The sequence below is a fragment of the Bipolaris maydis genome (assembly GCF_028858645.1).
Source record: "Bipolaris maydis strain C4 unplaced genomic scaffold PSV08scaffold_16, whole genome shotgun sequence".
NCBI lineage: Eukaryota > Fungi > Ascomycota > Dothideomycetes > Pleosporales > Pleosporaceae > Bipolaris > Bipolaris maydis.
This window is the reverse complement of record NW_027093872.1, coordinates 750,569-774,727: the sequence shown is the minus strand read 5'-3', so window position 1 is coordinate 774,727 and position 24,159 is coordinate 750,569. Positions and strand designations below refer to the sequence as shown.

At 51.1% G+C, this 24,159-nt stretch overlaps 10 protein-coding genes across 10 annotated transcripts; 5 read left to right on the top strand and 5 right to left on the bottom strand.

Moving 5' to 3' along the window:
- Window positions 1-1,205: 1,205 nt before the first annotated feature.
- On the top strand, window positions 1,206-2,448 carry PSV08DRAFT_336478 (uncharacterized protein). Its single transcript, XM_014223645.2, has 2 exons — window positions 1,206-1,889; window positions 1,939-2,448. Exons 1-2 carry the CDS (start codon window positions 1,248-1,250, stop codon window positions 2,149-2,151), a joined length of 855 nt encoding a protein of 284 aa, XP_014079120.1. The 5' UTR covers window positions 1,206-1,247; the 3' UTR covers window positions 2,152-2,448.
- Window positions 2,449-4,391, bottom strand: PSV08DRAFT_189453 (FGGY family of carbohydrate kinase; the record flags this gene model as incomplete). The annotated part of the gene is made up of 3 exons (XM_014223644.2): window positions 2,449-3,507; window positions 3,557-4,129; window positions 4,182-4,391. The coding sequence occupies 3 exons, from the start codon at window positions 4,389-4,391 to the stop codon at window positions 2,449-2,451; spliced, it is 1,842 nt and encodes a 613-aa protein (XP_014079119.1).
- Window positions 4,392-4,953: 562 nt separating this feature from the next.
- PSV08DRAFT_231524 (uncharacterized protein) lies at window positions 4,954-5,664 on the top strand. Its single transcript, XM_014223643.2, has 2 exons — window positions 4,954-5,473; window positions 5,526-5,664. The coding sequence occupies exons 1-2, from the start codon at window positions 4,983-4,985 to the stop codon at window positions 5,587-5,589; spliced, it is 555 nt and encodes a 184-aa protein (XP_014079118.1). The 5' UTR covers window positions 4,954-4,982; the 3' UTR covers window positions 5,590-5,664.
- Window positions 5,641-6,951, bottom strand: PSV08DRAFT_231521 (cytidine deaminase-like protein). The gene is made up of 3 exons (XM_014223642.2): window positions 6,657-6,951; window positions 6,238-6,551; window positions 5,641-6,182 (listed from the first exon to the last, which is right to left on the bottom strand). The coding sequence occupies exons 1-3, from the start codon at window positions 6,891-6,893 to the stop codon at window positions 5,870-5,872; spliced, it is 864 nt and encodes a 287-aa protein (XP_014079117.2). The 5' UTR covers window positions 6,894-6,951; the 3' UTR covers window positions 5,641-5,869.
- A 163-nt stretch (window positions 6,952-7,114) lies between these two features.
- Window positions 7,115-8,172, top strand: PSV08DRAFT_336442 (uncharacterized protein). The gene is made up of 4 exons (XM_014223641.2): window positions 7,115-7,388; window positions 7,456-7,471; window positions 7,679-7,771; window positions 7,828-8,172. The coding sequence occupies exons 1-4, from the start codon at window positions 7,352-7,354 to the stop codon at window positions 8,126-8,128; spliced, it is 447 nt and encodes a 148-aa protein (XP_014079116.1). The 5' UTR covers window positions 7,115-7,351; the 3' UTR covers window positions 8,129-8,172.
- A 1,524-nt stretch (window positions 8,173-9,696) lies between these two features.
- PSV08DRAFT_189440 (altered inheritance of mitochondria protein 21) lies at window positions 9,697-12,771 on the top strand (the record flags this gene model as incomplete). Its single annotated transcript, XM_014223640.1, has 2 exons — window positions 9,697-10,660; window positions 10,718-12,771. The coding sequence occupies 2 exons, from the start codon at window positions 9,697-9,699 to the stop codon at window positions 12,769-12,771; spliced, it is 3,018 nt and encodes a 1,005-aa protein (XP_014079115.1).
- Window positions 12,772-12,890: 119 nt separating this feature from the next.
- On the bottom strand, window positions 12,891-16,287 carry PSV08DRAFT_412666 (uncharacterized protein; the record flags this gene model as incomplete). The annotated part of the gene is made up of 2 exons (XM_066093932.1): window positions 12,891-15,244; window positions 15,306-16,287. 2 exons carry the CDS (start codon window positions 16,285-16,287, stop codon window positions 13,110-13,112), a joined length of 3,117 nt encoding a protein of 1,038 aa, XP_065948089.1. The 3' UTR covers window positions 12,891-13,109.
- A 388-nt stretch (window positions 16,288-16,675) lies between these two features.
- Window positions 16,676-18,577, bottom strand: PSV08DRAFT_366162 (uncharacterized protein). Its single transcript, XM_014223638.2, has 2 exons — window positions 18,265-18,577; window positions 16,676-18,215 (listed from the first exon to the last, which is right to left on the bottom strand). The coding sequence occupies exons 1-2, from the start codon at window positions 18,448-18,450 to the stop codon at window positions 16,806-16,808; spliced, it is 1,596 nt and encodes a 531-aa protein (XP_014079113.1). The 5' UTR covers window positions 18,451-18,577; the 3' UTR covers window positions 16,676-16,805.
- Window positions 18,578-20,206: 1,629 nt separating this feature from the next.
- Window positions 20,207-21,536, top strand: PSV08DRAFT_382000 (uncharacterized protein; the record flags this gene model as incomplete). The annotated part of the gene is made up of 5 exons (XM_014223637.1): window positions 20,207-20,638; window positions 20,690-20,761; window positions 20,817-20,895; window positions 20,954-21,169; window positions 21,220-21,536. 5 exons carry the CDS (start codon window positions 20,207-20,209, stop codon window positions 21,534-21,536), a joined length of 1,116 nt encoding a protein of 371 aa, XP_014079112.1.
- A 1,632-nt stretch (window positions 21,537-23,168) lies between these two features.
- PSV08DRAFT_251979 (uncharacterized protein) lies at window positions 23,169-23,858 on the bottom strand (the record flags this gene model as incomplete). Its single annotated transcript, XM_066092453.1, has 1 exon — window positions 23,169-23,858. One exon carries the CDS (start codon window positions 23,856-23,858, stop codon window positions 23,169-23,171), a length of 690 nt encoding a protein of 229 aa, XP_065948088.1.
- Between the last annotated feature and the right edge of the window lie 301 nt (window positions 23,859-24,159).

Genomic DNA, 24,159 nt, shown 5'->3' with positions numbered 1-24,159 from the left:
CAAGCTATGAACTTCTATACTTGAAAGCATAATGGCGCGTGCCTACGGGGCCCACCCTCCCTGGCCCACGCCAATACTGAATGTGTCTGGGCGTTTCTTACATCGACTGATGCAACACCGCAATATAGTGTCCTCTCTATAGACAGAAACGATGTTCACAAGGTTGGTAGCAGCTCAGCGCAATCAGTAACAAAGCAATCTGCATCCTCATTAGCACAAACTCCACCCAATTGTGACATGCAGGGATCAAAGTAAAAGAAGCAATCAGTCGAAAGATGAAAAGTCTCGAAAGGTTTGTCAATCAGTGGGGCGAACCCCTCTGAGTTAGCATGAATTTATGTTCATCATAGCATAGAGGCGAAACAAAATAAGTATTTACCTTTTTACAATGAACTGGACGTCGAAAGTGGTGAGTGATCATTGGTTTACCAAATACCTGAAATGGAGTCAGCTACATGTCACATGTACAAATGTTGCGACTGAAGATTGTGCGTAAAAAGACATTCAGGTAATCGAACTAATTTGTTCCCCATGGGTAGGTCGGTATTTGATAATACACTTATTGCTCATCATTGAAGAACGGGTGTTTGGGGGGTGCCGGAATGTATTCTGACCTTTTCTATCCGGTCATAGCTCCACGAAGCCCTCCAAGTATCGAGCGCACTGTTGCTGCTTGCAAAAATCGAGCCATAGGCAGTCAATGCGCCGCGTATGTGGAAGGCTTCGCGAAGCTATGATGGGTGAGTCAATACGAGGCCGTGCCGGCGCATGCATTGCGCCAGCATGTGGTGAACAATCGCACTTGTCTGAAATCTTTGGAATCAGTTAGCAATGGTTCGCGGATAGCTTCTTTGCAACAATTCAAAAAAAAGGTTGAAGATATCAGTTTTCCCATTTGGCTTTGGGTGGTCGATCACCATGTAGTGTATGATAGGGGCGACACGTATGTTCATCATGATAGCGATGACGCGAAAGAAAAGTAGAGGGGGTGTTGTGAACTTACCAGACGTTGCGTTGTGTAGTGAAGAGAAGAAGCCGTGGAGCTTCCAACTTTTGTACGGGAACTTTTCGCGGCGGGTTTTTTGTTTCGCCGGGGCGGGAAGGTGGTCCAAGCGCGTACCATAGCGCTGTTGTCTCCATTGACGCGCTCACCGGCCATTCTTAGGTCGACATCCACGCGCTTTCCTTCCAATATCCCAGCACACTCCCGCCTCACCACCAACTTCAACCCACCGCAATCGCCCATCATGGTCGCATCGTCAACTGTGTCGTTCGACGACTTTGTCAAGCAGACACGGGAAAAGAAGAAGAACGAGACGCTCGCCCAGCAGTTTCTCGGCGGCGGCAGCCGTGGCCGGAAACCCAATGCCTCCGGTGCGGGCGCAAAGCCGCGGGTCGACTCTGAGAAGCCTTCTCTTCTCAGTCGGATAAACGGCAGCGCTGGTGTCCAAAAGCGATCGGCGAGTGCGAAGCCAGCCGGTAGCATCGACGGGAAATGGCAACACGACCTGCACAAGCTGAACAATCCCCGCAGCGCAGTCAACACCAGGAACCATCTTGCGCGAACGGCATCAGCATCGCAAGTCGAGCGCAACACGAGGACGTTTGACAAGTTCGCCTCGTCTCTCAACCGGGGTGCGGGCGCACGCAACAACGATGGAGCGGGTATCAGCATCCGAGGCGTTGCAAACGGAGGGCCATGCACCGTCATTGCGAGCAACTTTGCACCCGGGACAACAGCTGCGGATATCGAGGCTGTCATGAGCCCCATCGGAGGAGAGACTCTAGGATGCAAGCTCTTGTCCGCAAGCCCAACGGTCATGGTAGAGCTCCAGTTTGCGACCAGGGAAGGAGCCGAGAACGTCATTGCGACGTTCAACAACCAAAAGGTCGGTCTACGCAAGGTTCCGAGGGGAGCAAGACTAACGCAATGTGCAGGCTGATGGCAGACTTCTCTACGTATACATGAAGGATGTTCCTGCGAGCACCCATCTGTCGCTGTCCCGAGCCCCAGCTGGTCGCCTGACCCAATCAGCCGATGACATGGAAATTGACACAGGCGCACGAGCTGGCAGCTTCCAAGATGGACGATATGGCTTCAACGAAGGTGGCCATCGCGACCCACCACGAGGCCCGCGCCGTCGCTACTAAATCATACATCATTTTGACAAAACCTTCTTTAAATCTATCATACACGATACCCTTTCACGAACAATGGCGATGAGCGAAAAAAAAGTCCTTGAAGAGGTTATGTTAGTCCCTTTACGATATACGGATGAAGCGGATTGAGAAACCGGAATATGGCTTTTTCCTTTGGCAAGATGGGCATGGAGTCGCGCTACAACAAACGTTAAGCATGGCCCTTTGAAAACTGTCGAGATAGGACATGGTATCTAGAGCATACTTCTAATTACACTTCCGACGGACACGGCTTCCACTACGGTTCCTTTAAGTGCTCTTCCATCCCTGGATTGCCGCATCAACCTCGTTCCTGTACCTTTGCTGTCCCTCGCACTGCTCCAAGAAGACTTTGTACTTGGCATCCAACAGCTTCTTGACTGCCTTATCAGCCAATGGCTTTACTGTTTTACCAGGCTTGCTGAGCCGATCCATGATATCCCACAGCGGCTCGCTCTTGCCATCCTTGTCTGTACTGGCGGCCTTGGCGCCCAACATAGCTGCGCCATGCACAACAGCGGCATGTACGTATCGAGGGATGAGCACGGGCATGTCGCATGCCGTGGCTATGAGCTCCATGAGTAGGCTGTTCTGGCACTGGGATCCTGACATGAATATAGATGAAATGACATGTCCTGATTTGTTCATCGCCGAGACAATTTGATGCGTCTGCAAAGCAATGAACTCCATTGTAGCATAGTAGTACAGAGCTAGACTGTCAAGACTCTTGTCGGAGCTTAGACCGATGACAGATCCCTTCATGTTGGGATCAGCTATAGGTGAGCGGTTTCCAAAAAGGTCGCCGTAGAAGAAAAAGTGACGGCCGAGCCAGGAAATGTGCGGTGCTTTTTCATTGTCGGCCATTTCACGTAAGTGTTCGTTCAGGTAGTCGTAAATGTTGGTGTTGTAAGTTTCAGCAACAGAGACAGCCTCGTTGAAAGCAGGGTGTGTCTCGATTACGTGCTTGAGTAGTTCACCTGTTGCACTCTGTCCGCCCTCTGCCATCCAGTAGCCTGGTAAGAGCACGTCTCGGTATGGGCCCCATACTCCATCCACAAAAACGGGGTCGCGGGACATGGCGAGATGGCAGGTAGAGGTTCCTGCAACAGCGGCAAGACGTGTAAAGGCTTGGGAGACGTCGTTCTTGGGCTGATCCATATCGAGTGTGTCCTCGTCGAGCTTAACTTTGGCGCCAACAGTACCAATCCAGCCGGCATAAGCATCGATGACGCCGCTGCCGACTGCGATACCGGGCTGAAGGCCCATCTCTTGTGCGGCCTTTTCGCTGAGCGTACCGACGAGCTCACCAGCAGTGAGATAACGCCCATTCTGCAAGAGGGTTAGTTGCACTCTAGAGACCTCAAAGCGATGGACAAACCACATTATCGACACCTCCCATGCGCTTAAAGTTGTCCTCGCATAATTCCTCGAGACCAATCTCCTTGAGAAAATCCTCCTGCCATCCCTTGACACTTCCATCAACGCCGACTGGTACGAAGCCTTGCTTGCAGACAACACTGCAATAGCTCCGGCTCTCGCTCCCAGTGGCAAGATGTGTAAGGGCATCCGTTAGATCGTAGAATTTGCAACGGTCGAACAGCTCTTTTGGCATGTTGTTCTTGAGCCAAAGCACTTTTGGAATCTCCATCTCAATTGACATTTTGCCTCCAACATATCGAAGCAGGTTGTGCTTGGTGGCATTGATCTTGTTTGTTTCCTCGACAGGCCTATGGTCGAGCCAAAGAATGACGTTGCGGTCGTTGCCATCTTTGTTATCGAAGTTGGGCCCAGTAACCGGGACAGGCTCGTCAGTGTCGTCCCTGAAGACAGCAAGGGAACATGTGGCGTCGAAGCCAATGCCGCGAATGGTATTCGGGTCGATGTTGTGCTGGTCTATTGCTCGACGGACTGAAGAGCAGATGCATCGCCAGATATCTGTCGTGGATTGTTCCTGCGTCGTTTTAGTTTTGGCTAAGGTTTGTACCTGCGGCAGCGTAAATTACATAGTAACCAGTTTGAGGCTGCCAGAGACCAATGTTCTCTGATGCCAGCCCTACAATATCGCCTTGGTCGTTCATGATGCAAGCTCTGGCACTACCAGTACCCACATCAATCCCAATGTAGTGGTCGACTTGAGGGTGGAGCTCATTGCGAGGGTCAGTCGACAGTTGCCGCGACTGCTGGCGCTGCGTCTGTCTGAACGGAATAGCCATAACTTGTATTTTTTTTGTGCACAAAAGGACAAGGAAACAGGAGGAGAGAAACAATAGGAGATTATCAGAACTTGTACTTCCACAAGATAATGTTGAGCAACCGACAGCTGGAAATGCGGGATGAGCTCATAATAGCTCGGGGAAGCTCTAGCATGGTGGGGGTGGGGCAATTGACAGCCCTTAGCTGCTTAGATATTCCATCTAATCCGGCTACTGGCATCTAGGGTCGCGGGTCAAGTGCCGATCTGGTCGCGAAAAGGTTGTAGGGAGGTGGGCATCGTTACTTTCGGATCCACTTCTTTTGGTATACCGGCCGCTGTTGGATGCCCGCAACGCCACCCAGAGGCAAGTTTGAGTCTTGGGAATGACTTATCGGTACAATTCCGGGACAAGCGGAGGAGCAGCATGAGTCAATGTTTACGCGGCTCGTGAGACGTGGAGTGAGGAGAGGGGTTGTAGTAAAACCGAGGGTCCCATGCATGCTGGTGAATGCTCCTCGGTGATACGATTCGCCGCTGGACGCTAGCCAAGCTTCGGCTTCCAACACCAATGCGCGTTCACTATAGTCGCTGTTTACATGAGCACGTCAGCATGCTGTTCTCCAGACTTCTTCTACTGCCCCTTGCAGTTGCGTCTTCGGTGACGCTCTATGTTGCTCCTGTTCCTGCCTCTGGGGATACGGCCGCAATCGCTTCACCAGTACCCCTCGCACAGATCGACTACGATGCGGATCAACCAGTCGGCACCCTAGTCTCATATACACCGCCAACGGGCTCGTACTCTGCCGACCGCTTATTACGTGTCGGTCTCACCGATCCGAAATCGAGCTCGTTGCATGGCGTTGTGACTTCAGCGGCGAGCTTCTCCGAGCAATACCACAAGAAGATTGTCGTCTACGTTGACGACAAGGGCGAGCCGTTTCACGTTGGCTTCAGTACAAGTGCAAAGGGCAATGGGAAAGAGGTAGAAATTGAGATACAGAAGAAGAATACCGGACCAAAGCCGGTACTGAACAAGCCCATTGTATTGAATGCAGAAGGAAAGCTGGGCACAGAAGAGCCAGAGAAGACATTCTTGCAAAAGTGGGCAGAGCTGCAATTATTATCAGGGAAAAGCATGCTGACAACTATGCAGGTACTGGTGGGCTATCGCTCTCTTCATGCTTGTTCAACTAGCTGCAGGTGGTGGAGAGAAATAAGGACTGGACAAGCAGCACGTCTAAATAGATGCCTTGTCAAAAACAAGAGGTGTACACAATGTCCGTTGACGTTACTATCCCATGTGATATCCTCTTCCAGTTACAGTGTTTTTCATCGTGTGCAAGATTCTCACATGGCAGCATTAGCAGGTAATCCGCCAGAACAGTCTTCATATTCAAGGTAAGAGTCGTGAGCTATCGTACATTCCATATCATCAGGTTGATGTCAAATCATCTATCATGTTGGGTATAAGTATGCATGCATGCGTCATGGGGTTCCTCAGGTAAAAGCCGTGGAAGCTGATGCTGGACGGGATTCGGCTGGCGCAGGGACTACCGTCTTGACCAAGGAAGTGAGAGTGGGAATGGATCCGGTGGAAGCAGAATGGCCAGGCGGGCAGGTAGCAGGTGAGAGTGTCGACTTTGGCTGATGGACATCCATGGGCAGGATCTCGGTCTTCAACTCTCTCGTCTTCTTCTGCTTGGGCTCGGGAGCCTTTTCATTTTCCTGGACGTAGAACTTCCGCAGCAGCATGATTGCCTCCTCTCGAAAGATGCCACCGGTGACAGGATATGGCTTGTCGACGCTGGGACTATCGAAGGGTTAGTGATGGTGACGTGAGTGTGGGTCTTCAAGGGTTGGCGTACTCGGAATGGATCTTGAGCACCCCTCCTGTTCCACCAAAGCGCTCGTTCCAGCATCCAAAGTAGACTGCACGAATGCCATACTGACGGAGCATTGACGCGCACATGACGCATGGCTCAACGGTGACATAGAGATCTGTCTCGTTGAGGACGGTGATGGGATACTCGGACAGGATGCCAGCAATGGCCACGAACTCGGCGTGCCTGGTGCCATTGAGAGTACGATTGGTCTCGTTCATGCCTCGGCCAATGACCTGGCCATCCTTGACAAAGACACAGCCGACTGGAGTCTCGTCGCTCTTGAGTGCAAGTTCGGCCTAGCGCAGGGTATGAGTCAGCATTCAAGTCTGTTGGATATGGTGTATGAATGGAAGCGTGCTGGAGCAGACGAGGGCGTGCGGTGTGTGCAGGGGTTGTTTTACCATGGCGATGGCCTCGCGCATGAAGCCCTCATGATACGCCCTCTCCTCCGGACCCATGTCGTCTGCCGTGTGAACCGCTTCGTTGTCTTGGCGGTCTTGTGGGATCACGGTGGAGTGAAGTAGGTTGTTTGGTGTGGGCAATTGCTGCGCGACCAGACAGTAGAGGGCCAGGCCGAGGCCGGCAGAGGCCAGCGCAAGAGCCTGCCATGGCTGCTTCCCCTTCAGAATTGCATTCATTCCCCGTGCGTGTGAGGCAGCTGCGACCGTGGGAGATGTTCTGAAACAGAAAGTGCACGTCGGTGATTTGTCTGCGTGGCTCCGATCCAAGACGGTTTCGGCAAGCGCTAGCCGCTCTAGTTTACGTGGAGGCCGCGCCGACCGAGGGCTGAGCATACCTAGAAGAAGCAAGCAACCATAATCATTGCCATCGCAACAAGCAGGCAGCCACCGACTTCGCTATACCGCACGCCTATACTACACCTGCTCTACTGCACCGCCACAACTGCATTACGCACTCGCAACCCACACCAGCAACCCAGCCCGCTCTGTACAAAACCAACGCCGACGCTCGTCCAATCCGTCTTACAGTAGCTCCGTCCACACAGCTTGCGCCGTCAACAAACCGACCCAGACTGCACTCGACATTGCCCTATACTCACAGCTGGACTCGTACGAGTTTTGATTCCAAAGCAAACATGACGCTCGCAGAAGAGTTCAAGTCGCGAAATTTCAGTAAGATATCCGCTGCTGCTACTGCCGCCGGCGCTGTTGCATTGTTGCTGACATGGCATCTTTGAAGGTATCTACGGACAATGGTCAGTCGCGTCCCCTCACCACCTTTCCACACGCCACCCAGGCTTCCCACAGACAGCACCACGATACCTTCAGGGGGATCGCCAAGCATGAGCGGTGTTGGAAGACCATCACACCACTACACGGTGTGGTGGACTCCAGCACCATCATGACTACTATGCCACGCACCTCCATTGCCCTCTGACCGTGCTCACTAACTCTACGTCTAGGACCGGAGTGCTGTGTATATTCCTGTGCTTTGCGCTGGGCATCGCCAACATCTTTCACGCCAACTTTGTCATTGCATTCAGCATCGTATGCCTGTACGCTCCCTACCCCTTGAGTCGCACTGGGCCTGAAGATCTAATCAACGTCGCAGGGTGTGCTCCTTCATCATTATATTTATTGAGATACCGCTCCTTCTTCGCATCTGCCCAACCTCGTCAAAATTCGACGAATTCATCCGCAAATTCAGTTCCAACTATATGCGCGCTGCCATCTATGGTGTGATGAGCATTATACAATGGATCAGCATCTGGCCCATGGCTACGAGCTTGATTGTCGCAGCCATCTTCCTGATGCTTGCTGCAGTCTTCTATGCGCTTGCCGGCATCAAGGGCCAGCAGTTCCAGGGCAGCAAGACGCTTGGTGGACAGGGCGTTGCACAGATGATCATCTAAAGAGGAGGCTCACATGGCGGGTACACGGTGAGAAATTGGATGGGAATGGGGTAGATGTGGACAATGATTGCGAATGTACAACCTGTTTTGGAATACACACAGGGACCGAGTGCGAAATGGATTCTGCCATAACAGCCGCGTCCTAGTGTCGGGCCACGATTGAATCTATTTGAATCACGGGTGAAAAGCTAGGCGTTATTGGGAGATATCCACCACAGGGATTGCCTGAAGCCGAGGGCGCATGACGACACTTAGAGGCACGAGAATGCGATATTATATTTTCATTTCTGTGGTGTACGTTTGACAGTCGAATATTGGTCATAAAGTACTACTAGTTAGCCCAAGGTGGGGGAACATACGTAACCGCACATGTGGAGACGGTGTAGGGCCTACTGGAAGGCCTGCAAAGTTCTAGAAGCTTGCATTCCTATCCACATACTGGGGGTGGTGACGCTGTTCCATCTTTTCATCCTATGTAAGCAGACCATGTTCTCTCACGGACAACACAGGATGGATGGCATGTGAAAGGATGCGCTGGGCTCAAAAGCAAAGAGATTACTGCCGTTGACCTAGACCTAGACTCTGCTGGTCCTTGTGCATGCCGATGAGTGGCTGCTAGGGATTTGCCAGGAACCACACTTTCTCGGCGCGGGGAACACTAGCGGCTTTTTCGTGCCGGGAGTCGCACACATCATTGAAGAGTCTGCAGTATGGCGCGCAGTTGATAAGAAACGTCCTCGTCCTGCAGAGTCCAGTCGCGCTGGCTTGACTGGACACTTCACAAGGCTAACGAGATAATTGTGGATAGCCTAAGTTTGCCAGGCTCGAAAGCCTCCACGTAGTTGTTGTTGAAGTCGCATAGTCCTCGATGCGGCATAGTGGCTGGGCGCCTCTGATGTTCATGTCCAACGCGATAGGCACAATGGATGGACAGAGTTTGGGGAAGTGGCATGTCCTTCTTCTTCTTCTTTTTTTTTGCCAACTCGATGCAATTTTCGGGAAGCACACGACAGAGCAAATAAAGCCAAGTCACCAAATGCGCATGCATACCGCGGGCGCTGGTGATGGTTGCCGCGTGCCAGACGCCAGACGCCAGGGCCCCATGCGCCATATCCAGGCATGATGCAAATGCGGGTCGCAGAGCTGTCTGCTACTTAAGTCCACCACCCCAGCTTCACCGCGCCAATCCACTCTGCGCCATCTGGCAACACCATACCGAACCATCCAATCTTCCTCTTTAGCCTCACTTTGAGTGTCGGGCCTAATTGCGTGTTGTGTGGTGAGTTTGCACTATAAAACCTCGCCCTGTCCCGCAGCATTCGGGCTCTCATTTGCACTGCCCCTCATTGGCTGGCTACAGCTCTGTGGAGCTGGCTGACCACTTCTCTACATTTGTCTGTTTCTTCACTGTAGTCAATGCCGCTCTCTGTCTGACACTCCACGTATCAAACAACCAGTCCGTGTCTTACCTGTCACTGACATTGATCTTCTCTCAGCCTTCCAAGACCCCCCGCAGCCTATCCAATATCTCTACCCCACATAGCCATCGAGCAACGGCTAAGCACACAATGACCGCTCAACCAACAATACCTCCACGCCCATCGCGCTCCCAGAACAGCCGTTCGCCGGCGCCGGGAAGTCATATGGAAGTTCCCAAGATCCCCCCTCGTCCGAACCGCGGTATGGACCGCTCCGTGTCTCCAAGCGGGGACAGATATGCCCCCTCCCCGCTCAACGATCCCACCTACGTACCTGGTGGTCCACCAAAAGATAACCATCGCCTCAGCACTGAGCTGCCCTCTCGCCCGCCCAGTGTCTCTATGCCCTCGCTCGGAGAGGAAGGCACCGAATACGCCAGTTTCGAGGACTTGTCCAAGACCCTCAATGAAGACAACCAGGGTGGCTCTCCTCAGCATACCAAGAATGTCGCAGGCGACTTGCCCTTGCATGCTCCGACTGCCTCAGTTCCGAGTTCCACTGCAAAAACAAGGATTCAGGCTGTGACGCGGACCGATTCGCAAACAGCAGCAGCCGCTGGCTTTGGCTCTCAACTGTCGGTTGATGACAAAGTTTCACAAGCCAAGTCTGGCCGTTCTGGCTCGTCAGCTGGTTCGCGCCCTAGCTCAATCTACAACGATCAGGATGAGCATGGTATTCCAGAGATTGGCGTACAGGTTCCCATGTTTCGCAATGCCGGAGATGTGCAAGCTCCAAGCCCGGCACCATTTGCGCAACAGCCCGGATCTCAAGGAGTTGGTTTCCATCAGAAACCCAGTGGTCGTCATCATGGACGTACAAAGAGTGGTCGCGAGATCTTCCATGGACCTCCTGGCAGCTATGGCATGCACGGCCATGGCAAGATATCAACAGACGAGTTTGAGCAAAAGTGGTACGAAAAACACCCGGATGATTTGAAGCGTGAGAAAGCGGGCGAGTATGGCCCTCACATTCAGGAAAACAGAAAAGATTACCACTGGGGCGCGGACAACCTGGAAAAACTTGTGCACACAAGGTCGCAAGACGTCGGAGTGGGTACGTTACTTGATCCTATCAGATGGATATGCATTTGGTATTAACCTTGTTGTGCAGGCACTAGCCGGGATGTCGTTGGAACTCCCGATGAGCAGATTGGTTACAGGGCCACCGAGGAATATGCTTCAAGGATGGCTTCTCCCAGACCGCAATCTTCTGGCGTGACTTCTTTGAACAAAGCTCGCCACGCCGACTCTCCGCTTCGCAACGAGGCCGGCCAAGAGGTAAATGACAAGGGAGAAGTCATTCATATTGACCCACCTACACACCGTTCTAGTAAGGTTCATGGTGGAGGTTACGACCCCCCAACTGCAGACCTTGGACCGCGAGGCGGTAACACTAATGCTGAGGGTGGATGGGTTACCGAGCGTGGATATGGTACACCTATCCTTGCTTCTGATGAGCTAAAGAAGCACCCAGATGCTGAGTGGAGGCAGCCTGCCGTGTCACCGGAGCTCGAGCGCCACGGCAATGAATACATTTCCGCTGAGGACGGCACGTCACAGTACATCACCAAGCAGCGCACCTCCAGTAGGAGCTCTAGTAGGAACAGGAGTACGCAACAGCAACGTGTGATTCCGAGCCCAGCCCAGTATGAACATAGCAGCACTCCGCTTGAGTCGCATAAAGAATATGAACCGCTCTTCCCAGAGGATGAAGATACCAAGAAGCCGAACTCAAAGGTTGACGAGGTCAAGCGTCCTAGTTATGCTCGCCACCACTTCCCAAGCCAAGATGTTTGGGAGGACACGCCTGGTAGTCTGCAACTCGAAACTACCGTTGATACTCCCCAGGAGCCCGAAGAGCCTCAAACCGCCGTCAGCAAGGGGGATATCAGCCCTGCCAAAGCATTTGAAAGCCCAGAGTTAGAGGAGCAACGCAAGCGTCATATCACTGAGGAAGATCAAAAATCATTCCTTTCTGACCATACGAAGCAATTCGCTGCCGAAAACAAGCTTCTTGGGAAAGTGCGAGACGAAACACCAGGCCGTCCCGGTATGCAGCAACGTTTCCCAAGTCAAGATATCTGGGAAGACGCGCCGTCACACGGATACCTCGAGACCACTGTCAGCACACCACAGATGGAGGAAACGAACGATTATGCCGAAGATTTCCCACAGGATCAGAAACCCTCCGCCCCCGCTCACCCTATCATCCCTGCCAGACCTGTCAGGAAGGAGTCACCTGCGGGGGGAACGAGGGTACCTATTGTCCCCGAACGCCCGAGAGGGCATGTTTCAGCACGCCTGACCAAGACGTCTACTGGCCCTTCAGAAAATGGTTCAAATGCGGAGTCACAAGCCAGCGAGAACGAAGCTTCGCCGCATAAGGCGAAATCGGTGCTGACTGGTCGTCCAGCTGGGGGCAAAATTGCTGCTCTCCAAGCCGGCTTCCTCAAAGACCTCAACAGCAAAATTGGTCTAGGTCCACAGGGTCCTCCTAAAGTTAAGGAACCTGAGCCGGAAGTGGAAGAAAAGGAGATAGCACCGCTGCAAGATGCTCGAAAGAGTAGGGCCAAGGGCCCACAGAGGCGGAAGCCTGCTTCTTCTCCAGCCCCAGGCAGTGCGGCTGCCGCAGCTGCTGTGCCAGCCCAGAAACTGAGCGTTGGCCCCGTGACTGCAATTTGGAGTTTTGTTGAAGACGGTAGCCTGGACGTCCCAGCTGCCAAGATGGCTGTGCAGATACAGAAATCGCTTGATGTTCCTGCACAGGCTGAAGAGCCCGTCGCCACCAAGGCTGCAGCGGACGAGAGTGCTGTACCAGAATCAGAAAAGCCGCAACTGGCCAAAACTTTGTCAAAGGACGAGCCTCAGCCTGCTTCTGCGACTGAGCCAAAGACTGAGACGAAGACTGAAAATACTTCTTTGTCCGAGCAAGTCTCCTCTGCGGCATCAGGTACTCTTGAATCATTCACGTCCAAGGTATCAGCTGCCTTGAAGCTAGAGGAGCCGGTGGCGACGGAGAAAGCACCTGGATCCGCTGACGCTCCTGGCGCCTTTCCTGGTTCAGGACCAGACGCAGTAGACGGAGCGAACGTCAAGAGTGCTGAATCTGACAGCAAGAAAGTAGATGAGCCAGTCGTTGGTAAGTCTACTGAGGAGGAGGCATGATGATCTGTCTTGTTTGTAAAAGAAGTAGGATGTGAAGGAATACACACGATCTTTTCCATTGTTGTCTCGAGTTAGATTTCAGTGTTAAGCAATCAAAGTCTGGATTACTTTTGTTGCAGCGAAGATTTCTTTTTGTTTTGTTCATTCATGCAGTGCTACGTGAGGAAATGAGAATTAACAACAACATGATGTATCATTCCGTTTGACTTGGGCGACATGCATGTCTCTCTTCTCTTGTAAAACATGCAAAAGGTATCGTTTCGGTACTCCATCTTCTCCATGAGTAAGTAACTAGAGTGCTTGATCTTGCCAGCTTGGAAACTCTTGATACGACACTGCTAGTCGCTCTGTCTACTGGAAGTATCTTCACTATCCCCCTCATCAGATGGATCTGATGCTTCATCCTTGTTCGCATCTAGCTCTTCAAGCATATCGGCTAGCAGCTCAAGCGACTTTTGCTGCAAAGGATGATCATCTGGCAGCGTGCGAGCTTCAATATTGATAATGTTCTTCAACAGCGCCACTGCCCTGTGCACCTGCCCAAGCCTATAGTATGCCATCGCAAGCATGTGATGACATTCTATTCGATCCGGATGCTCTAGCTCCAGCACCTTATCGCTCATGTTCACGGCATCTTTCAGGAGAAACATTGCTCTTTGTGTATGTCCATCCAATAAGTACAACATCCCAAGGTAATGCTGCGCCCTTATTCGTTCTGGATGTTCTAGCGGCAGCATCCTGTCCCTATCTCTCATAATCCTTTTTGCAAGTAACAACGCCTTGTGGATCTGGTCGTCGTTGAGGTATGCTGTTGAGAGCGCTCGTTGCAATGATAGCAGTTCATCGTTCTCTGGTGCTCGCGTCTTCTCCAATACTTCAATAACACCTTCTAGAAGAGTTACCGCCGTATGCGCCTGTCCGTCGATGATGTATGCTATTGCGAGACTTTCCTGCGATTCCAATAGGCTTGGTGTCTCTGAGGATGGAGTTTTCTCTCTTATCTTTACTATGTGTTCTAACAGTAGTATCGACTTTTGCGCCTGTCCATAGTGTGCATATACTGTCGCGAGATGATACTGTGAGATTAGGCGGTCAGGGTCATCCTCGCTAAGGTGATCTCTCTGCTGACATGACTTTTCCAGCCATGTCAACGCCTCCCGATACCTGCCGTCTTCTTTCACACACATCCCCATTCGTAGCCACAGCTCAGAGATTTCCTTTATATTTCCGTGCTGCGTGCCGTTAACCAACTGGAGCGCGTGCGGCAAGTACGCTCTCCAATCGACCCGGTTCTCGTACTCTGCGTCTGGAAAGACATGTGCAACATGCCGGATTGCATCCTCCGCTACCTTATTTGCATCGCCGTTCTTCTTGACCCAGATCCGTGTCGCTAGGTGCACAAGTCGGTGGATATCGTAATAATCGTCCCCTTCTGTCTCTGTATGCTCTTCACCCTCTTCTTGGATACCTTGATTGTCGCTATCACGTCTTACTAGAAAGGAGTATCCGCACAGCGTGCCAATTGCACTCTCCATCTCCTCTTCCGAATCTTTCTTTGGTAGCAAGGATCGGGGTACGGCCTTCCACTCTATACAGGATATAAACTCCAGCAAATCTGCCGCAAATGCGTCGCGCTCGCGCAGCTGGCTGAACGACACCACCCACGTGGTCGCCACTGCGTTCGCTGAGCCTTTGTATCGCGTGTTGTCACGAAACTCTCTGCTTAGTAGACCGATAAGGTCTTGTTCAGTATTGCGCAGTAATCGAAGATATTTTGCGATCGTCATGCGATTCATGTTCAGATACGCAGCCGCCTGCGCGATGGCCAGCGGTAGACGTGTTAGCTCTTCTAGTAGTTCGTCTCTCGCAGTGTGTTCACGGAGAAGCTCTTTCCTGATTAGCGACTCTGAGAAAAAATCGATCGCGTCCGGACGATCCATGGCCTCCAGCTTCAGCACGTCGTACTGTGTTAAAGATACCGCTACCTCCATCGTACGTGTTGTGTATAGGATTATACCTTTCTCGCTCTTTGGTAGATATTCAACGATGCCCTGTGACTCTGCTGTTTCAAACAAGATGCTAGGGTCGTCAGCATTATCCACTACCATCAACCATCGCCCTGCTCGACTCGAGCTCAATCTTTGCTTCACCAGCTCTTTGATGTCTTCCTTGTCGTCCGCCACCTGTGGTATACCCAAAATCTTTGCAATGCTCACACATGCTTGCTCAAAGGTCTCCCTACTCAGCACAGGCACCCAGAAGATTGAATACTCTGGCCATTTGTCTTTCACGCTGTAAGCAAATTGCAACGCCAACTGCGTCTTGCCTGACCCACCCAGCCCTGCAATAGACAGCTCCTGGCAGTCCTGATCTACCATTAGCCTTTTCTGCAAGCGATAAAGCTCGTTTTTACGTCCAACAAAGTGTCGGTTCACGAGAAAGGGTAGATGATAGTTAGGTTTGGGTGAGTTTCCTGCTGCTGCATCAGTGCGTTATTACAAGATGTGATATAAGACAGCTGCAGTAGCACTTACCATTCGTCTCCCTCACGACTGTTTCCACCATATTTGACTTGGACAGCTCTGCCGGTGGTACCGCCAACAAAACTTCCTTCGCATATGCGGCCGCAGTCCCCGCTGCGTACGGCTGCCACAGCTTGTTTTTGTGAGAGTCTGCGTAGTCGCAGATACCGCGTATAACAAGACACGGAAAACTATTCATTAGTCCTGCTGCTTCCATTTCAAAACACAGTACTGTGCCAAGCCCAGCGCTGACTCTGTCTCGTTCAGCAGCACTCCGTATCACTTGGTTGCCAGACGCGATAGTGCCGTAGTGTACTACTACTTCCTCCCCGACGGGGCGTGCCTGTCGGGCCTCCTGTCTGTCAGGGCTGCACCTATCGCACGTCTGCCCTGCAACATGGTCGTATGTTGCTTCAAAAAGAACATCAACCCCTGCGTTGCTCCGTTGAAACTTGGTCATGCCCTCTAGCTTGGAGATGTGCTCAGAGAGCTTGCTTTTACCACGCAGGTTATTAGCCTTTACGCGCGCGAGAGCTGCCAACAGCACCTCTGGTGGTGCATCCATCGATCCGGTTCGTTCAAAGCCGCCTGGTGTGGTTTTTCCCATGTCATACTGTACCACACCGGCAAGATTGCCGTGGGGCTGGCTGACAACAACGTCACCTAACCGGACGTCTGCTTCAGAACTCGGGACGCCGCCACCAATGCCAACCATCAACCTAAGCTGAATGTTTTTGAACGTTGCTTGCATTCGGGTTGCCACTACGGCTGCTGGGTTGTTGCCGATCCGGCCGGCTGGCAGACATACAATAGCGACGTTGTGACCACCGACAGAGCCTAGTGTGTACAGATTCTTGTCGTTATCAGATAGTAGTAGGTTGTGCTCCAGGCCAGCATGCTCCTCGTCAAGCATCTCCTGCGCCGCTGCCATCTCGATAGGCAGCGCACACACCCATCCTACTGTGTAGTCTTCGGGTCGCAGCTGGCGTGCCATGTGTTGTCATAGCAGAGGTAGAGACGAGAATAACGGTAGTACATCAAGGATGGTAGAGGTGAATTGTTGGTGCAACAGCAGAGCAGCTGCTCAGCCTGACGAGCTGCATAATGCTTGGCAGCCCGCATGCTGAAGTGGGCGGTTGGTTGCAGGTAAGTCAGGTGTGGGGGCAGAATGACAACACGTTCATTGGCCAGACGTGTACTACATACGGCACCTTACTCCTGCTACATTTAGACTAGACAACGTGCGTAGCCCCGAGTCCTCCAAGTATGTACGTACTTTCTCTGCTGTCTCTCACCGAACTGAAATGGCCAGACACCTTGGAGCAGGCGAAATTGCTGATCCTTCAGTGCTTTACATAAAGTGATTATTTGTGATGGTAGTTTGGTGTTGAGAGCTAATTCAGTTCCGCGAGACTCTGCATCTTTGTACACGGCTACAAGTACAAAGGACACATTTTTGGATTCTTGTTTTACTTTGTTACTGAATGCTACATCAAATTGGCCTCTTTGAAATCAGATTCTCTCCCCATAGGGCGCCCCCTCGAGCTTAAACCCACCCGGCTGCAGCTTCTGGAACACACCAGCCGGGTCGTACTTCTTAGAGACAGCCTTGAGCCTAGCCAGCTTCTCCTTGCCATAACTCGGAATAACATTTTGGTGTGGCCCAGCATAGTTCAGGTAAATGAAGTCATGGTACTTGCCCCGTCTCCTTGCTTCTGCCTTTGCTGCACTCAGAAAATTCTGGGCGGCTCTTTGGATCTTGGTGTCTTGAGAGGCGTCTTCCCAAACCAGATAGAGGAGGCTGTGCATCAATGGTCCGTCGGTGGGAGAGAGGCCGAGCGCGTTGCCGCCTTTCTTGCTCATTTGTTGCATGGCGGGCACAGTGAAGGCTTGGAATGTCAGCGAGCCCTTGTTGGGTATAGCGGTGAAGTCCTTTCGATGGCGTTCTTGGAGCCAGTTCATGAGTCCGCGATCCAGTTTGAAGGTAGAAGCCCAGAATGCATAGCGGTGACCGTTGGGCATTTGGTCGGTTATCAGGGAGGTGTCATTTGCCAAGGTTCTGTTTGTGGTGTCGGTAGCTATCGAAGTGACATTGAGGTACTTTTTGAGGATAGCTGGTGGATTGAGCTCGTTTACAGGCTCAAGGTACTCTAGTTGGATTTGTGCGCCCACTTGACCAGCTGTCAGAGCAAATGAAAGAATCTGGGAAGATTTAGGGTCTTTGTTGGCGTCTTCTGCCATCGATGCAAAGGCGTCGATAAGAAGCGGGTAAGTATCTTCCATATGAACTCGGGTTCCGCCCCACATCAAGCCCTGTGGAATTGTCTCCATCTCAAATCGGGTGACAATACCGAAATTGTTCCCACCTCCACGAAGTGCCCAGTAAAGATCTGGGTGGATGGTCGGGGTGACGGTGATGATAGCGCCTGTCGCCGTGACTACTTCAAAGGAAGCAACGTTGTCGCAAGCATATCCATAGATACTGGATTGGTGACTGATACCCCCGCCGAGAACAAGACCAAGGCCTACCTCTGATGCGCGGCCACCCATGACAGCAAGGCTGTGTTGACCAAGCTTTTCATATACCGCACCCCATAGATTTCCTGGCCCTATGAATGCGGTTTTTTGATCGCTAGAGAGTGTGATTTCGTTCATATCCGCCATGTTTACTGTGATACCATCTTGAATGCTAGACGCGCCAGGGAAGGCAGTATGTCCACCGCCCTTCACGGCAAAGGGACATTGAGTAAGACGAGACATGAGTACCAAGATTGATACATCTTGCGCGGTCGAAGGTTTCAATACACAAGCTGGGTCTACCAAAGATGCTTGTGTAGACCAGTATCCACTGGTGAATTTATTGTACGCGGGTGATCCGCTCGTGAGAAGCTTGTTTCCAAAGATAGTTTTGAGGGCACCGCACTTTGTTGAGAATCAGAAAACGCTCTTGATAAATAGTAGTATGACTTACAGCTGTCATGCATCCAGTTGAGACAGCACGTTTTTCACTCAGCCCAGCCAGGCTGGGAATGGCAGAGACATTGACGCCTTTGGCAGCCAGGGCCTCTACAACGTTGAAGTCTGAGGACTCAAAAACGTCTTGTGCAGAAGCAATAGCAGAAAAAGCCGCAAGCGAGGCAACAAAAGAGGACTTCATACCGTGCGGCACTGTGTCTTACGATCGGGTTGGTAAAGAGAGTGTGTTTAAAACAGAAGAGGTACCTCAAGTGACAGTTATGACACTCAACAACCACTTATAAGAGATGGTGAGTGCCTCGGAGTGTAGCTGCGTTAAGAAACCGACATTTCACTCTGCATTTATTGCCTGTAAATCAGGCGAGGGATCGCGTCTAGCTGCAGGGTACAATTCAACTGACCACCGGCTACATGTGCAAGGGCTAGATAGTGTACAGTGTAACAAGGGTATGTTTTCCCAACCAAGGATGATACTAACCCGGAGTGGCGACTCATTAGCAATAGCTGTATTGAATACCTATCTCTCTTTAGGAATTCATCATTCTTGTTACTACGTATGAGTAAAAGACATATATCATGAGTTGATGAGATGGTTTCAAATCTCACCGCAACATCATCCTTGGTTTGGAAAACATACCCTAGTTACCGTGTACACACATAATCAAAGAGTTACAGCGACTGTTCTCAATCCGCCACTCATGGGCAGACGAGAGTTCTTTGCTTGCTGCCGTGTCACATACTGTGCCGCCTTGGCTGCAAGGTGTAGTGGCATGATAGGAAGCCGACGGGTGCATTGGGATTTCAGAATTAAGCTCAGTAGGATCTAGATGCAGGGATGTGCAGTCTTTACTCTCGGATTGCGTGTTGACTTGAGTCGAGAGTCCACTTTTGCATCTGATGGGGCCCTTGATGGGAAGGGACGGCAGCGACGTACTGCAGAGTGGTGATTAGCGGCCCACCATTACTATGCCAAATACTAGCTGGTTCGCAGAATATTGGGGATCATCGACTACGTACTTACGCCTCGTAATTCCCGATCTGTCCAAGACCTACGCCGCCAGAAGAGGGCACTCTATGTCCTGCATAAATCTTAACCAATATCATAGTCGGCAGAGCTTTCCAGCCAATATCGAGAGAAAAGGGTTGGCCGTTGGGCGCACGCGAAGCGGACGCTAAATCTGTGCCGCCAACATGCATGTGCATGTGCCGCTTGGACCCAGACGCCTCATCTTTTCAAGATTCTCCGCGAAGGGATTGCTCTATTTGAGCCCCAAGCCCGCCCCATCCTCGTACGGGAAGTTCGTATCTCCAAGATGCGGCAAATTCTCCCTTGATGAAGATGGTAGTACCGAGGAGCAACAGCAATCAGCATAACGAGTTTTTCGAGAAGTGATCTACCAACGGAAACCACAATAGTTTTTTCCGCAATCTCGTGCACAATCATCAATGCTCAATAGGAGCTATCAGATAGCCTCTAATTTCTACAGATCTTCGAAGCAAAATATCCTTCCAGCATGCCATTGAAGTATACCCGATATTCCGTGTAGGATCTCCAACTGGCCTCAAATCACCCGTTTCACAAGGGCAACTCCGGGGTACCGAACATCGATCCTCCCTGCAAATCTTCTTAACATGACGATATCCGATGTTGGGGGGCCCGCATTCATACGCTCGGCACAGCAAATTGAGTGCCCATCCCCTTCGCAACATCGACCTACTAGGTGTCGATAATTGTGACGATTTACGTCTACGCCGCAAAGGCAAGCGATAGTACGCACCCCATTACCTGGATAAGCCGAACATGTGGGACAGTACAACTACCGCCAGCTTTTTGTCTGGCTATTATGCTGCTTTCCTCTCCCATCCCCTCCTTTCCCCCCGTTTCTGAGCTTTTTGTTGTTGTAATCTTCTCGTTTTCAGTCAATCCAGCCAAAAACATGTCGACGCTCACCAACGGTTTCGCTCAGGGCACAGTGCTCAAAGTTGCATACTCGATGCTCGGTCTCACAAGCTCCGTTGTCCTCGCAAGAATAGGTCTCAACATTGCTAAGCCAAAACGACTGACGGCATCCGACTACTTTGTCTTTGCCGCCTTCGCTTTCTACGTTACAAAGTGCGCGCTGTATATTGCTGTGTCGCCGTATATGCAGAGAGTGTATGCTGTTGTGAATGGAGAGATTGCGCCGTACCCGGGGCTGGCGCACGATGCCGTTGTCATGACAAAGATGGTGTTTGCTGCTTTCAACTTATTTTGGGGGGTGTTGTGGGCGATCAAGTGCTCGCTATTGCTACTTTATCGGAGATTGTTGGTCGGGTTATCCAGGTGTTATACTGTTGTGTGGTGGGGCATCGTTGGGATTTGTATACTTGTAAGTAATTACCAGAACGTTGTGTTAGATGTCAACTCACTTTGGTTGTAGACCTTCTTTGGAAACTACCACTTTTACTTCAAATCGTGTGGTACACCGTCTGGTTTTTGGATGGGAGGCTGTGTGAGTCTATCCGCTGTTGATTTTGAAAATGACGACTGATGCTTTCATGCTACAGGGTGGGAAAGCTCGGCATAATGCCCAACTCTTCAGTTTGTATTTTTCCTTTGTTGCAGATACATCTACGAATTTGATGAGTACGTATTTCTACGATACCTGAACGTAGCATGAATTGCTAACTCGCGACTGTCACAGTCATGGCTCTTCCAATATGGCTCACGTGGAGCCTTCAGATGCCGCGTAGGAAAAAGATATCAATGCTATGTCTGTTCGCAACAGGTTTCGTCTGTATACTATTCGCCTGTCTCCGTGTCACTCAGGTAGCTGTGAACGCATCCAAGCCCGAAGCAGTGGGCGCACCACTTGACCCCACATGGCTTGCTATCTGGGGCATGGTGGAATGTTCAATCGGTAAGTTGAGTTCCTATTGATATGCATTCCAACGCTCAATGTCACCACAGCCGTCATGATTGGGTGTTGTCCCGCATTCGCAGTCTTAATAAATTCAGCCCGTACCAAGATCTCTTATGACTCCCATGGCTATCGCAGACAAGCAGATAGCGATACAAACAAAAACCACGGTAGCGGGATAGAATTAGGAACCATTGGAAGTAGAGCGACACGCGATATAACGAAGGGGGTCGGGCTGAACACTGTAGACTTACACTGGCTATGTGCCCAAAACAGTCAGGAGGAGTTGAGAGTCAAGCACGGTAGTAGTATCATGGTTTCAACCACCGTTACGCAAGACTCTGTGGATAAGTCCGAGATATGTTGAAGTAAGAATACATACCCGATCTTCCATAACGAGAACGAACAAAGCGAGAAATCGCATCTGTCTATTCGATTTCATCTTGGCTTTCCCTCCTTCATAGCGAGGCAATGAATCATCTTCGATTTGTGTTGTCGAAGAAAGCACAGGGAAGAAGTTGTCGTAGTAATGTGTGCCTGACCTGAGCAGAATGTCCACCTAAATGAAACGTCAAGATTGAGAGCGAACATAGCTCAGCGCATACCCCGCATACCCCGCATATTGAACTGTATTATGGGTTGGGAAAAACCTAATCACACGTCAAGTGTAATTTTGCAGCGGAAAGCAAGCCGCTGACGGAGGACCAGGGATGGCAGTCCGGTCAACCCGGCATGATTGTAGTGTACTTAAGTATGTCATACCCAATCATTAAGTCTTAGAATCATACATTCGACGAATTTGGAGCAGCACGTGAATTTTTAAGCGAAACACTATACTGTGTTTGCAACATGGATGTTTCGTAGGGTAAGTCGACACGATGGAGACATGGTTTGCAGTCTGGGTGTCACGTAAGGGAATAGAAAATGGTTGAGAAAAAAAAGCATGCATGGCTATGTCTCACAGTAACAACATCGCAACCTTCATGTAACGATGATGAAATGGCGATGGACTGTTTGGATATTCGATTCGCGATTTCGCAAAAAACACCCGACGTTGTGTTGTTCTTGATCAGCGTCAATATCCTGATTTTAAAACAAGTTATGTCGTTCGCACAACAACTGTAGAATTGCATGATAAGGCGGTAATGTTTGCCTCTACTGCGATGTACCACCGTACAGTAATACTGCACATTAGCATGCATGTAGTTTAAGTGAGCAAGAGAAACGGGAGCATGCCTCTCACCGTGCATCATGTCCTTACACTGCAGTCGCTGCTTTAGCCGTGGGCATAGATACTACCAGACTCACTGTATCTGAGGGCAGAATTTGGCGGTGTGATAGCGGCGACAAGGGACTTCGTACTTCTTAGCAGTGTAAGCAAGACCCATGGTAACTTTATTTGGCTCTATGTGAATACGAACGAGCGATATGATAATTTCCATGGCCGAGATTAGAGCGACAAAGAGAAAAGGAAAAAAGGAGGTGAGTTATTGCTGATAAGGGCAGCGCCCACTGTGTTTCTCGAGTCGTTACTGTTATTGTTTTGCGTGACGGTCCGGAGCAGTTGTCTAGCATTGAACAGGCTGCGAGGCAGGCAAAGGCCAATCAGCATCCTAGTCCTAGCTGGCGCGGCTTCGGGAGGGATGCCCATGCCTGACTTGGTGGCTCCGCCAGTCGCGTTGCTGGCCGCAAACGATACTTATTCCCCGCCGTTAAACCCTATAGTAGAAAAACTCGAGAACCACTAAGTAGTGGATTGCGCCGGTACCAGAACGAGACTGTCATAGGTTTTAACTGTGGCGTATTTTGAGTGTTCGAGTCAAGCTGCTGGACTAGGGCTGAAAATCCCAGTCATTGGGCTAAAAGCTTGTCTCGCAGAGGAAAAGCATGGCACTGAAAATAGGCTCGGCCTTTTATTTGTGGCGATATTCCCGAGGGCCGGGTGGCGGATGCTTGCACCAGATTTCGGAGGGGGACGTTTTAAAGGGACTGCCATGAATCAGACACAACGGTATTTGGCTGCAAAGCCGCATGGAGCCAATACAACCTTACTACTCCACCGCCCTTGCCGGCAAATATTGAGGGGTTGCGTGTGCGTGAAAGGCTCCCCATCTTTGGAAGGGTGCAGATGGGCGACAGACTTGAATGAGCCAAGTTGTATGCTGGGGGCAGGCCTGGCAGAGTGCCATCTACGTAAGATGAGTACGGCTTGGCAATAGTACTGGTGATTGGCTCGGGCGATAGCGTCGGAAGCCACGGGACCCAAAACGGCATCGATACGGGGCGGTTCATCGTTCTCGCATGTTTCGGCACTCTGTAATCTCTCTTCTCGCCTGCCACCACTTGGGCCCAGGGGCTTCAACGACACCAAGGCTGCACAGTATACGCTGCCTGAATGCGGGTCACTGTCTATGCCATCGTGCTGTTCAGTTCTTGGCTGCCCAAACCGACATGGCGTGCAGCCTGATTTGTTTTGCCAAGCGGATCTCTTAACCTCTGACAAGCTCTGCCCCAAGCCCCGTAGCGGCCGCTTGGATAGCCTCGGCGACTGTTGCCAATGTGCCCACAAGAGGTCGATGCTTTGATGGCGTTGTAGGGGGCCGCACCACAAGTTGTGGAAGGGGAAGACGTCACCTTTTCCCCTGCGTTTGACCTGGTACAACGGCCTATAATGGACTAAGGCAATCATGCCGCCCCTGGAACTCGCGAAACACCATTACTGCCCTCTGTGAAAGACGCGCGGAGGGACAACGTCAGCCAAGTCCTGGACATGAAGGCGGCCAGTGGAGAACATCCAGGTGTGAATCACTCATCGTTTCGAGGCCGTGGCGGTGATTAAACTCCCAAGCGGCAGAAAAGTGCAAGATGAGCTCTATTGGTAATATCATTCAGGTTAGACTGTGTTTCAAGCCAAACAGGTCAATACACTACAGTCTATTTTTTACTCGCCATTGTGATAGCATTCTCGTTCCTGCATGGCCATCCAGCCC